We start from the raw sequence: 14,935 nt of genomic DNA on the forward strand, positions 1-14,935 counted from the left end.
AAATGATGGAATTGTTTAGTGACCACTATAAACATTTAAAATTAATTATTTTTTTAATTTATAAGCATGAATGTGGTGCAGCCATTCTGGATGAAATCTAGTCGGTGACCCAACATGTGAGACTAAAAACTGAATACGGTATTTTAACATACCGGGCGAGTTGGCCGTGCGGTTAGGGCGCGCAGCTGTGAGCTTGCATCCGGGAGGTAAAGGGTTCGAACCGCACTGTCAGCAGTCCTGAAGATGGTTTTCCGTGGTTTCCCATTTTCACACCAGGCAAATGCTGAGGCAGTACCTTGATTAAGGCCACGGTCGCTTCCTTCCTACTCTTGGCCCGTTCCTATCCCATCGTCGCCACAAGACCTATCTGTGCCGCTGCGACGTAAAGCGGATTGTAAAAACAACAAAAAGCAACCGGATTTGTTATATGAATTCTTTGCTATAAATGATCGAAAATTCTCTTAAGAATGTTTATTTCAGGCTCTTAATTATATCTGGCGTAGAACCCTGGGTTCATTTTAAGTATGGGTCGAGGATATTAACCACGTTTTGTTAATTCTTCTAGCCCAGAGGCCGAGTGTTTGTGATGATCTTAAGACACCTTCCCCTACACACAACATATCACACTACTAACCATCACAGAAACATACAACAGTAAATAAATCTCTCAACATAAGGTTGGCTTCAGAAAGGGCATCTGACACCCGTAAAACTGGACTTAATCCACATTAGCGCCGATCCCAGGTAACTGGGAAAAGGCGAGGAAAGTAGAAGAATCTTTTGGGACCTATATCTGAAACATGATCCACATGAACTGTTAACATTGTCAAAAAGTGAAAACTATGGTAAGTTTCAAGGATAAAACCATTCAAATATATAGGTATCTTAACACTTATAACATTTAATATACTTTATGTTCTCCGTTTTCTGTATTTATACGAAGCTAATAAAAGGCCTAAGCAAAATATTTTAGACAAGACTGGCTTGGTTTGGAGTGTATATAATTGAATAATAGTGCAACATGTATTAAAAAATAAGCAAAATTCACCAAAATAAGCATTTTCATTTCCAATAAATTTGTGAACTAAATTCAGAAATAAACCTTTAAAGACGGCGCATTTTTATAGGTTAAATTCAGTTGTTTTATTTTCCATAATCTTGATGTCATAATGGTATTATTTTAATGGGTTGAATGTTTGAAAACCTTAATTTCTGTTTAAATTTGACAAATCATTTTTTATTTGGGGGTGGGGAGGGGTGGGTTCCCCATCGATATGGCCTTGGTTTCTGCCTGTATTAATATCTACTACCTAGCTGAAGTAGGCCTAAAGAAATTTAAATAAATAAAGGGAATATTGTTTCCTATTTCCCCTAAAACCTAACTTACGTAAGCTACAGCATTTTAACCTACCAACATCAACAGAATTACTCAATGTAAATTTAAAATATAGCCTATATCACTAATCTTGATTTCTTCTACACACATAAAACACAATATTAATGTATTACACAAACTGAAACACTCAGACACAAAATTACACAGTTTTACAATTACATTTTTACTTTATCACAACAAAAATACAGAGCACCATTAATAGCTGACCGTTCAAAGCGCATCAACCAAGCCTTCGGTCCAAGGGTTCATTTCCCGGCCGGGTCGTTGATTTCAGCCACATCTGGTTCAGGGCTGAGCTGAAGTCGGCGTTTTAATCCCGACGCAGTCCGATTGTATGTGAACACTTAATTATGTCAACCTCGTATCGGTAGATTGACTGGCACGTGAAGGAACTCTTGTGGAACAAAATTGCGGCACCTCAGCATCTCCAAAACTGCAAAAATGTACGGTATTAAAATTATTATTATTATTATTATTATTATTATTATTATTATTATTATTATTATTATTATTATTATTATTATTATTATTATTGCACTTCTACCCCATAGTTCCGTTTCCTGATACGGGGTCAAGGATGAGGCGAGATGATATTTTATGGCATGTTTTTACGACTGGATGCCCTTCCCGACGCCAATTTCAGTTGAAGAGCTAGTGAAGATGAAATGTATGATGGTGAATGAAATTGGGTAAGGGGTGGAAGGAATCGGCTGAATAGGAACTGTCCAGGCATTTGCCATGGAAATGAAAATTTGAAACCCAAACCACAGAAAACCATTATCAGGACAGCCGACGATGTGATTGGAACCCACCGCCTCCCGAATGAAGAGCTTGTCTCCACAGCAGTTGCGCGTTGTCACTCACGGTCACTCCTCTCGATTATTATTGTTATTGTTATTAATAATAGTATTGTCCGAAAGTTCCAATTGCTAATAGCCTTTAACTGCCGCTAGGATACCCCGATTTTGTCGTGGGGGCTTACCTTTAACGTGCTGTTAGCCAACGATGGGCAGTTGTCGCATTGTAACACGTTTAAATGCCATCAACCTCAACTGGGATTGAACCCACCTGCTTGAGAACAGATCAGCGATTCAAAGGTAAGGTTGGCTATGAAAGTGAGTGGGAGTGAACAGTCATCATAGCTTTAATCGAAATCCAACTATCACCTATTCACGTGAAGTTATATATGTGTCACATCTTCAGCACTGCAATTCGCAGAAGTCATGAATTTGTCATGCCTATTTATGGACAAGCTCTGATAATACGATTGTTAACATGTACCTTTCAAAAGCCCGCTAGAATTATTGTCCAATCAGCTTGTTCCCATCGTGAACTATCTCTCATATGCAATCAAGAACGCCAATATTAACTCAATTATCAATCTCTTCCACACACAGCGTATATCAGTTATTTGAGGGAAATTGTTTACCGATGTGGTTCATTAAGTTAAATATTTCTGTGGTATTCGATAAAGTGACCTTCACATAGTCCTGAAATGTAAATTGTCCTCATCACAGATAATGGAAACTTGACGCATGTGTTGAGTGATTTGGTAATCTTGTTTAGTTTTCCGCAAGCACCCCTTCACTCCGCCCATCCCCCGCCAATGTCGATGACGACACCTCTGTAGGAGTGCGCTGGCATGGGATTGGTTGGCAACTTCCGTTCTGTAGCTGTCAGCGAAGGTATAATACCTCGTTCTCATAGTCATACTCGTGCACCGCAATCACCTGATTGAAGTATACGAGTTTACACGCGTTTGTGTTGTCAGTGAAATCTCAAGTAATCTAGAAGAATTGATAAGCTAAACGAAAAACATATATACTGTATCACTGCAGAACAGTCCTTCTCTAGCCTGATTAACTGAACATAATTGCAGGTAAGTGTTCGTGTGCTACAGGTTTGGTGGGTGTGGTCTCGTTTGAACCGAGTGTTACTGACGCGGACCTACAAGAGCTCCAGGATAAAGATCCGTATTATTCTCTTCTGATTCTTTTTTCATTTCGACAAACTGATCCAACCTGATACCCCTTTGCGACATACGTTACTTTGCATTCTTGACATTGACATAAGAAAGGAACGATCAGATCACTGATCAGAAAATACATCCGGTTCGATATTCTATCAGGAATACTTTTCTTGTGAATAAGAAGATATTCCCAATCTGATGTATGACGTAATGCGCGTCCGTTTCTCATGTCAGTGTTATATGGCCTAGAGCAAAGAGAATGGCCTAGAGTGCTTCTCTAAAGCCGTTCTAATTGCGCTCGACACTGTTGGAATGTATTTTAATGATGACGTGTTTCAACGTCTTCAAAGTTTGCGAGATATCTCTAATGGATTCCGGAACTATTCATCGTCTCGGCATTCACATCGACTTTTGTTAGCTTCGAAAATATAACACAATATGGTAAAGCTCTCGATCAGAAAACATACATTTTCCAGGCCTGAGAAACGATAGACATAATGCTGTTGTTATAATTCACAGAAATCAATTCGAATATGCAATTGTAGACTAATGACATTGAGGAAGCTTGTTCACGAAACACACCTGTAAATTATGCAGATCTCCATTTGAAACCCATTATGAACATATTCACTGTCATGCGTGGAAAGATATAAAATTATTGCTGTTAGATACATACATTATCGACTGTTATGCCTTTCAGCGTTCAGTCTGCAAGCCTCTGTGAATTTACTAAACGTCGCCAAATCCTCAGTTTGCAACTAGTGTTGTGGCCTCATTTAGTTCTATACCTCTTATCTTTAAATCGTTAGAAACCGAGTCTAACCATCGTCGTCTTGGTCTACTTCTCTTACCCTCCATAACAGAGTCCATTATTCTAGGTAACCTATCCTCATCCATTTGCCTCACATGACCCCACCACCGAAGCCGGTTTATGCGTACAGCTTCATCCATAGAATTCATTCCTAAATTAGCCTTTATCTCCTCATTCCGAGTACCCTCCTGCCATTGTTCCCACCTGTTTGTACCAGCAATCATTCTTACTACTTTCATGTCTGTTACTTCTAACTTATGAATAAGATATCCTGAGTCCACCCAGCTTTCACTCCCGTGAAGCAAAGTTGGTCTGAAAACAGACCGATGTAAAGATAATTTTGTCTGTGAGCTGACTTCCTTCTTACAGAATACTGTTGATCGCAACTGCAAGCTCACTGCATTAGCTGTACGACATCTTGATTCAATCTCACTATATTACCATCCTGGGAGAACACACAACCTAAATACTTGAAATTATCGACCTGTTCTAGCTTTGTATCACCAATCTGACATTCAATTCTGTTGAATTTCTTACCTACTGACATCAATTTAGTCTTCGAGAAGCTAATTTTCATACCATACTCATTGCACCTCTTTTCAAGTTCCAAGATATTAGACTGCAGGCTTTCAGCACAATCTGCCATTAAGACCAAGTCGTCAGCATAGGCCAGACTGCTTACTACATTTCCACCTAACTGAATCCCTCCTTGCCATTTTATATCTTTCAGCAGATGATCCATGTAAACTACGAACAGCAAAGGTGAAAGATTGCAGCCTTGTCTAACCCCTGCAAGTACCTGGAACCAAGAACTCATTCTACCATCAATTCTCACTGAAGCCCAATTGTCAACATAAATGCCATTGATTGATTTTAATTATCTAATCTTTAATTCCGCAGTCCCCCAGTATAGCGAACATCCTTTCCCTCGGTACCCAGTCATATGCTTTCTCTAGATCTACGAAACATAAACACAACTGCCTATTCCTCTCGTAGCATTTTTCAGTTACCTGGCGCATACTGAAAATCTGATCCTGACAGCCTTTCTGTGGTCTGAAACCACACTGGTTTTCATCCAACTTTCTCTCAACAACTGATCGCACCCTCACTTCCAAGATGCCAGTGAATACTTTGCCTGGTATACTAATCAACGAGATACCTCGATAGTTGTTGCAATCCTTCCTGCTCCCTTGCTTATAGATAGGTGCAATTACTGCTTTTGTCCAATCTGAAGGTACCTTACCAACACTCCTTGCTAATTTTACTACTCTGTGAAGCCATTTCATCCCTGCCTTCCCACTATACTTCACCATTTCAGGTCTAATTTCATCTATTCCTGCTGCTTTATGACAATGGAGTTTATTTACCATCCTTTCCACTTCCTCAAGTGTAATTTCACCAACATTTTCTTCCTCCCCATGAGCTTGGCTGTTCACAACACCACCAGGATGATTTCCTTTTACATTGAGAAGATGTTCATAATATTCCCTCCACCTCTCCAGTGATTCCCTGGGATCTATTATGAGTTCACCTGAATTACTCAAAACACTGTTCATTTCCATTTTCCCTCCCTTCCTAAGATTCTTTATTACTGTCCAAAAAGGTTTCCCTGCTGCTTGACCTAGCCTTTCCAGGTTATTACCAAAATCTTCCCACGACTTCTTTTTGGATTCAACAACTATTTGTTTTCCTCTATTTCTTTCATCTACGTACAAATACCTGTCTGTCTCGGCCCTTGTTTGGAGCCATTTCTGATAAGCCTTCTTTTTTACGTTTACAAGCTGCTCTCACTTCATCATTCCACCAAAATGTTCGCCTTTTCCCATCTGTACACACAGTTGTTCCTAGGCATTCCCTTGCTGTTTCTACTACAGCATTCCTGTGTGCCACCCATTCACTTTCTATATCCTGAACCTGCTTACTGTCCACTGTTTGAAATTTTCTCACTAATCATATCCATGTACTTCTAATTTCCTCACCCTGGAAATTTCTGCCCTTATTCGTTTGCAGACAGATTTCACTTTCTCTACCCTAGGCCTAGAGATACTTAGTTCACTACATATCAGATAATGGTCTGTATCAACGAAAAATCCCCGGAAAACTCGTACATTCCTAATGCCTGTTGCTCACGGTAACATTTTCTGTCAAATTTATTGTACAGTAATTTAATTTTTTAAAATTTCTGTTGCTCACGGTCAAATTCATGTTTTGTAAAACATTTCATAAAACATTTCATAAAATAGGACATGTTCTATTCCGTAAAATTAATTTTATGAAACGAACCAATCAGCGAAGCTGACATCAAGATGATGTTGGCGCTACGTCGTGAGAAGATTGTGAAGCTCGATTGTAAACAAACACTTCTTTCTAAAATGACAGGATCCGGGAGGACTAAGGAAGCTGTTAGTGTTTTACTGACGAATATCAGAAATATCCTTGTTTGTACGAAGTTAAAACACCACTTTACCACAACAGAAATGCAAGAAGAGAGGCGGAAAACACAATCGCCAAATCCCTATATGAACACTGGTCCTCTAACCTCAACTAATTTTCGACCAAGGACAGCAATCCTCTACCTTCTTCTCCTCTTTTGATCCAATCCCGAGTCCAGTTTTCCTGGCATTTCTTTTCTTCCTTTTTACCACTGTACAACATAATAAGTGCAGCTAAAGCAGCAAGTTTTGCTTTGTTTGTTGGAGCCTTACTTTCAAACACACTGTAAGTTGAACAGCTGATTCTTGGTTTAAAAGTTTATCGATAGACGGCAGCACATACAAATCTTAGTTCAGAAGCGAGTTCATAGATGGCCATCCTGATGCCTCGACAGATTTTTAAAATAATTTTACCGTGAGCAACACAACTTGTTTTTACCAAAATTTTATAAAATTAATTGTACAACAAATTTTACGAAACATTTTACCGTGAGCAATAGGCATAACAGATTTCCTGAATTCGAAGTCGGTTAAGATATAGTCTATTATGGATCTGGTACCTCTAGCCTCCCATGTGTAGCGATGAATAGCCTTATGCTTGAAGAATGTATTCGTAACTGCTAAACCCATACTAGCACAGAAGTCCAGCAAACTCTTCCCATTCCCATTAGCTTCAATATCTTTCCCACATTTACCAGTCACCCTTTCATATCCTTCAGTTGTATTCCCAACTCTCGCATTGAAATCGCCCATTAGCACTATTCTATCCTTGCTGTTGACCCTGACCACGATGTCACTTAATGCTTCATAAAACTTGTCAACTTCATCTTCATCTGCACCCTCACATGGTGAATACACAGACACAATTCTTGTCCTAATTCCTGCAACTGCCAAATCTACCCACATCATTCGCTCATTTACGTGCCTAACAGAAACTATGTTGTGTGCAATGGTATTCCTGATGAAGAGCCCTACCGCAGACTCTGCCTTTCCCTTTGCTGTTAGATATAGGGTACTAATTTTCTAGCCCACAAATATATTGCTAAACAGTACAATTCTGTTTCCCATTGTATGTTGACATAATTTTATACCAATATTATGTTGCGCCATAATGGTACTTGCCTTGTCACCAATGTAACACTCGGCTACTTTCTGACTCGTCCCTTTATTGTTAAATAAGATACATATCTGGAGAATTTAGAGGCCAGAAGAACGCTTCACACTTGTGATACTCCACTGATTACTCTCAGATAATGGTGAAGGTGGTGATTACCAGTTTTAAGAGAAAGTATGTAGAAAACTATCTTCCCTTACTGTAACTCTAATCAGAAGAGGAAAAGGAAGAGGTCTGAAAGACTCCTTAAGGGGTGGTGGTAATTGTTTTAAAAAGGGGATGTACAAGTGGGCAACCATCCTCTCTTAACACTTATCAGAAGAGAAAAAAGAAGCGGTTCGACACTTTAAGGAATAAAGGTTTCTCCAAGAGAAAGGGAAGGACGTGAAAACTAAAGCTTAGGTTTTACTAACTTAATACTGTCAGGAATGAAAAGGAGCAAGGGTTGACCAAAGTATAGTTCAGATAGGAAAGATGAAAATGAGGAGCCTGGCACAAGTAATTGGAAGCAATGCCAGATTTGGCTTGGGGCCTTGTGGTCACCAACTAGTCTTCCATAGTTCAGATCCCTTGGGGTCCCATTTATCATCTTTTATGACAGGCAGGGATACCGTGGATGTGTAGTAGTAGTAGTAATAATAATAATAATAATAATAATAATAGTAATAATAGTAATGTTATTGTATTTACGTCCCACTAACTACTTTTACAGTTTTCAGACGCGCCGAGGTGTCAGAATTTAGTCCCACAGGAGTTATTTTATCTGCCAGTAAATCTACAGACACAGGGCTGACGTATTTGAGCATCTTCAAATACCACCGGACTGAGCCAGGATCGAACCTACCAAGTTTGGCTCAGAAGGCCAGTGGTCTTCCATGTCAGCTACAGAGCCCAGCCAACATACTCTAAGAGATATTGTTTCTTCCTTGCAAGAGACACTTTATTGAACACATTATGCATCTTACTACCATCTTTATAATAATATTAATACATACATATTCAGAATAGACAGTTCTATATTTCAGCATTCGGTCTTCAAGCCTCTGTATATAAACGATCCTCAGTTTACAACTAGTCTTATACACCCCTTTCCTTGCAATCATTAAAACTCTTATCTTAACATTTTCTCATATGTTTCTTTTGCTTCCCTTGCTGTCCATAGCAGAGCCCATTATTGTCCTAAGTAGGCTATCCTCAATTTGCCTCCCTTGACCCCTCTGCCAATGCCAGTTCATACGCAAAGCTTCATCCATCTGGTGCACTCCTAAGTCTTAATTTTTCCTTTACAAGTGATCTACTGCCATTGTTCTCACTGGTTTGTATCAGCAAACATTTTTATCTGACATCCCTGATGGGGTTTGGTCTGCTGAAGGCCTGCAGATTTTGAGGTACCGTGTGGTCAGTGTGAAGAATCCTTTTGTCTGTTATTCTTGTCTTTCTAGACCAGGATCCCTATCTCACTATCAGATATCTCCTCAATTGCTTTCACTTAGAGCGAGTGGACTTCAAACTGGCCTCAGATCCAGGTAAAAATCTTTGACCTGGCCAAGAATTGAACCCAGAGCCTCCAGCAAAGAGGCATGCCCACTACGCCTAGACTGCAGGATGGCTACTGCATTAGGTTTCCTTCACTTAGTTTAGTTACTATACTACCATCCTGGGGAAATGCACATCATAAGTACATCACCAAATGCAAAAAATGATGAGCTGAAAATTTCATAGTCCCAGAGCATAACCAAAAAGAAAAGGCACATTATCACAGCTAGATTAGTTAATACACAGAAGTTTTTATTTGCACTTTACCAATAAAAGGGCATACTTCATGGTTTTAGAATCAGTTTAAATGATAAGTTGCTACAAACTGACCTTTAACATAACCCTACTTTTTATTGGACAAATGTGTATTAAGGAACTTTAAGAAACCGTAGCATGAGGTGAAGTTTACATTTGTTTGTTGTATTTATTTTGGTTATCAAGAGAGACCATGCACTATAATGCTGTTATTAAGACCAATCATTGGCATTAGCCAAACTGATTACTACATTTTCACTCAGCTGAACCCCTTCCTGCCATTTTTCTCTTTTCAATAAAGGATTCATGAAAATAATGAACAATAATGGACTGAATCCTATAACTGTATAAACTTTCTCCCATCAGTTCTCACCACAGCCTGATTGCCAACATAAATCCTTTTTATCATCTATAATAACCTAATTCTGATCCCTTAACCCTTAGAATGGTAAACATAATTTTCTTTGATTTTCTACCATTTGCTTTCTTTAGAACTATGAAAAATAAGTATAACTGCCTACTCCTCTTATAGTATTTCCTAATTGCTTGGGCCAAATTGAAAATCTGATGTTCATCTCTTCCCTTTTCCTGTGTTTATTCCACACTTCCCACATCAAAACTAAAGATCTGTCAAAATGCCCCCTCAATAAGTGTTGAAACAAGCTTGTTAGTTGCTGATATGAAATGGATGTAGAAGAATTGGGATTGATGAGAAGATAGCGGTGTATGAAGAAGTGGAGATTGTCCTCTCCCATCTTTTCTTGCTTCCTCTTCTTATGTTTACTTGTCATTGTTTGTCTTATTGTGTCTTTCCATTAATTTTTGGCTTGTTTGTTCCTTTTCATTATTCATAGCAGTAGGTAACTTGTTTATAATCAAACCTGTAGTAAAACTATTACTTTTCATTGGAAATATTAATTCCACAGATGGAAATTTCTTACTGAAAATAATTTAGATAAATGTTATTAAATTATTATTTCACTCTTATACTGTATTGTAAAAATAGTTGGATTTGTAATGCAGTGCAGAACACAGCAAGAATTATGGATTTGAAGGTCATTTTTTTTTCTTTCTAAAATCGTAAGGATGTTGATTTATAATGTGAAAGTGTGTGTGCTGATTATAAGTAATATTTTCTTTCTTTCCAGGAAGAAGTGTAAAACAATGAGTTCTCAGCAGTATTATCCCTTCAAGGTAAGAATTGGCAACTTTGAGGCTATAAAAATTAAATACAACAAACATTGAAAATTAATATTCAGAGTAGATTTCTATGTGTCCAAGTTACACAACAAATAATCCTACATTTTACATTAAAAAAAAAAAAAAAACATTTGTTCAGGGCGTCAACATAGAAAGATTTTTTGTCCCTACTTGCACCATGTGATTAACCTGTGTGTATTTTGTAAATGGCGGAAGTGTAAAGTGTTGAATGTGAGGAAAGGAACATTAAGGAAGACATAAATACCCAGTCCCCAGGCCAGGGATATTAATCATTTTCAATTAAAAAACCCTGACCCGGCTGGGAATCAAACCCGGGGCCGCCAGGTGACAGGCGGACGCGTTGCCCCCTACACTGCGGGGCCGGACTGCATTTTACATTAAGTAGGCCCGCTTTTGATTCCCAGCCAGTCCAGAGATTTTAATTCTGGCTGAGGCCTCGTGAGTCCAACAGAGTGTCGCGAAAGCCAAGCGGTACAGCTGAGGATGTCGTAACACTCCAGTATCTGTAGGCCACATGGCTGGCTAAGGCCCTTAATTGGTTGAGGTGCCTCGGATTTCATTTTTGTTTTTACAATAAATTAAGTATATATGTTTAATAAAACCAGCTAAATTGTGAAATTTAGAGGGAAAGAGAAGTGGTCTGGTGATTGGTTTAATAGGAAGTATAGATAGACAACCATCCCCTCTTAACATTAATCATAGGAAAAGATGGAAGACTTCTGACCCTTGGAAGAATGAAAGCGTCGGAAGAAAGGGATTGGCCACGAAGAGCATTTGAAACGAGACTTCGTAGACCTGACACCTCCTAATAATATCAGGGTTGAAAGAGAATGGGTGTTGACTAAAGGAGGGTAGGACAGGAAAGTTAGAAACTAGAAGTCTGACACAAGTAAATGGAAACAATGTCATACTCAGCCAGAGTCCCTGTGGTTGCCAACCCATGCTCTGAATTAAGAGCCCTTGGGTGTTACCCTGTTTAGTCATTTCTTATGACAGGCAGAAGATACTAAGGATGTATTCTGCTGCACCCACCCATAAGAGGGTCACAGTTACCTTTGGTAAGAATGCAAAAGACATAAGGCTTTCATTTGTCAAGTTCACTGATTATAGAGACCACTCTGAAGTCATCACAACAAGTGACAGTGAAGATGAATCAAAATAACACAAATGTAGGTAAATATGTAATAGAACTTCCCTTTCAGAATACTCTGTAAATGAGTGTCATTCTGATAAACAAAGCTCTGTTTAAACTTGTTCTTAGACATGTTTCAGCCATTCTGGAGAAATACTTCTAACCTGTGCTTTATTTTTTTACAGTTGGTTTTACTTTGCACCGACACAGATAGATCTTACAGTAGCGATGGAATAGGTAAGGGGTAGGAGTGGAAAGGAAGCAATCATGGCTTTAATTAAGGTACAGCTCCAGCATTTGTCTAGTGTGAAAACAGCAAACCTTGGAATACCCTCTTCAGAGCTGCCGATAGTGGTGTTCGAACCCACTATCTCCCGAATACAGGCTCATAGCTGTGTGCCCCTAACCACATGGCCAATTTGCTCGGTCAACCTCATGCTGAATTTTATGTTTTAGTTCTGATGTGTAGGGACTGATTTGCTCTCTGTCTCTTCATTTCCTGGCTAGTAAAATTCACATTGTGTAAGATCTGGGTTTTGTGGGCATCACAAAGCAATTTTTATCAAACTTTCATAGAAATCTAACAACACTCATTTAAGTAAAATTGGTATCACCTGAAAAGGTCTGATATTATGGCTATGCAAGATTTGAGGGTACAGTCCTAGGATGAGGGGCACCAGAGATTAGAGATGTAGGTTCGATGTAGGGTGATGCTCCTTTGTTGCTACTGTATAAGAGTGCTGATAAGAGCGTCCATATGTACTTGTGCAATTTTCATTTCTGTTTGTGGTTAGTAGTGACATACGGTACTGGTATTGTAATTAGGATACGTCTGAACGTAGTTTAAAATTATTGTAGTGTACTGTACAATAGTATAAGAGTAATATCTTATTAGAAATTAGCATGCTTATTTTATTATTGTAAAATGTTTGTGTAGTATAGTAGAGGTATCCATAGAAACTCTCTTACTATAATTCTGTTGTTGTAATTAGGATAGGCTTAACTGCAGTTTAGAGTTGTGTAATTCTTGTGCATTCCTTTTGGTATTCAGTAATTAACAGCAGTTTTTATCCTGTTAGGGTGTTGTAGGATAAAAAGAGTATGACTAAGTAGTAATTTAGTGTAGTAATATATTAATTACCTTATTGTCGTGTGATCTTAGAGTACTAACCTAGACAATAAATCTTTCCGTTCATTTTTTTTGCACATGTTATTTTATTTTTCATTTTATTTTCATTTTTTCCATAAAGAATGGCTAAGGAGTGCAAAGGTAGGAATTGTTGGTGCGGCGAGGCATTGAGGGGTATGAGGGAGTTGGGAGTTTGAGGGAGATAATTAGGATTCTTGCAGAAGACAGGAAGGAAGGAAGGTAGGCCTCCCTCAAACAATGTACAGGTTACAGTAGGTGTAAAAGAGGGATGGGAAGGAAAGGGGGGAATTGTAGAAGACAGATGGTCTAATGTTCTAAGGGGAAGGAGATTGCAGGCTAAGGGCTCTATTCAGGATCAGAATTCAGGACAGGTGTCTGTGAGAAATCAGTACGAGTCACTCCAGGTAGAACAGAGGGAAGATGAGGAAAAGGGAACTGTTGCTGAGAGGTGTGGAGGTAGGAGGAAGGGAAAAGGTAGGAAAGGGAAATGTAGAGTAGAGGGTAGGAAAAGACAGGAGGAACAGGGTCATGGGAGGTAGAAAAGGGAGGAGGAAGTAGCTTCTGCAGCTATCAGGAAAGATAGGGCTGACCAGGAGGGGAGGGGAGCAAATGAGGTGGGTAGGGTTGAGGCTCTGGTCATGGGGGATTCCATCGTTAGACATGTGGGGAAAGTGTGTGGAGGAAAGGGAACCCTGGTAGAGTGTTATCCAGGAATTAGGTTGAGGCAGATGTTGAAGAAAGTAGAAAAGAAGGGGAAGGAGAAGGTGGTAGTGTTTCATGTTGGTACCAACAACGTAAGGGAAGCTGGTATAAGTACCAACATAGATGGGGACGTATGGGATCTGGTAAATGCAGCATGGGTGAAGTTTAAGGAAGCGGAGATTATCAATGGAATACTGTGTAGGAGGGATACTGACTGGAGGGTGATTGGGGATTTAAATTAAACTATGGAGTGCATATGTGGGAAAATGGGAGTGAAATTTCTAGATCCTAATGGGTGGGTAGGAGGTAGAGATCTGCGCTCAGATGGCCTTCACTTAAACTGCAGTGGTATGTATAAGTTAGTGACATAAAAATGTTAGTGTTGAACTGTAGAAGTGTTGTAAAGAAAGGATTAGAATTAAGTAATTTAGTAGGTATATACTTACCAGACATTGTAATAGGAGTTGAATCATGGCTGAGAAATGATATAATGGATGCAGAAATTTTCTCACGGAACTGGAGTGTGTATCATAGAGATAGGATAGGAATGGTGGGAAGGGGAGTATTCATTCTGGTGAAAGAAGAATTTGTAAGCTACGAAAAAGTTAAAGATGACAAACTAGAAATTTTACGTGTAAGGCTCATTTCTAAAGATAATAGGTAACTTGATGTCTTTTGGAGTGTACAGACCAGGAAAGGGTAGCGCTGACATGGATTCAGAATTATTTAATAAGATAATCAGCTATGTGGGGAAACGACATGGAAAGGAATGTGATTGTAGCGGGAGATCTGAATTTACCAAATGTCAATTGGGAAGGAAATGAGAATGACAGGAAGCATGACCAACAAATAGCAAATAAACTGATATGGGAAGGACAGCTGACTCAGAAAGTGATGGAACCAACTTTTTTGCTATTTGCTTTACGTCGCACCGAAACAGATATGTCTTATCGCGACAATGGGATAGGAAAGGCCTAGGAAGTGGAAGAAAGCAGCCATGGCCTTAATTAAGGTACAGCCCCGGCATTTGCCTGGTGTGAAAATGGGAAACCACGGAAAACCATCTTCAGGGCTGCCGACAGCGGGGCTCGAACCCACTATCTCCCGATTACTGGATACTGGCCGCTCTTAAGCGACTGCAGCTATTGAGCTCGGTGATGGAACCAACTAGAGGGAAAAATATCCTGGACATGGTGCTGGTAAAACCAGATGAGCTT

At 39.2% G+C, this 14,935-nt stretch overlaps 1 protein-coding gene across 2 annotated transcripts in view; it reads left to right on the forward strand.

Annotated features, from left to right (window-relative positions):
* Positions 1-3,035: 3,035 nt before the first annotated feature.
* The window catches only part of AnxB9 (Annexin B9), a 73,940-nt gene continuing 62,040 nt past the window's right edge, over positions 3,036-14,935 (forward strand). The window contains exons 1-2 of one of the 2 annotated variants that reach the window (XM_067143264.2): positions 3,036-3,275; positions 10,662-10,707. In XM_067143264.2, coding sequence (XP_066999365.1) covers positions 10,678-10,707 — 30 coding nt within the window. In that variant the 5' untranslated portion in view covers positions 3,036-3,275; positions 10,662-10,677. The remainder of the gene's footprint in view (positions 3,276-10,661; positions 10,708-14,935) is intronic. The other variant, XM_067143263.2, reaches the window with a different exon arrangement.

This window comes from Anabrus simplex, chromosome 3 (genome assembly GCF_040414725.1).
Source record: "Anabrus simplex isolate iqAnaSimp1 chromosome 3, ASM4041472v1, whole genome shotgun sequence".
NCBI lineage: Eukaryota > Metazoa > Arthropoda > Insecta > Orthoptera > Tettigoniidae > Anabrus > Anabrus simplex.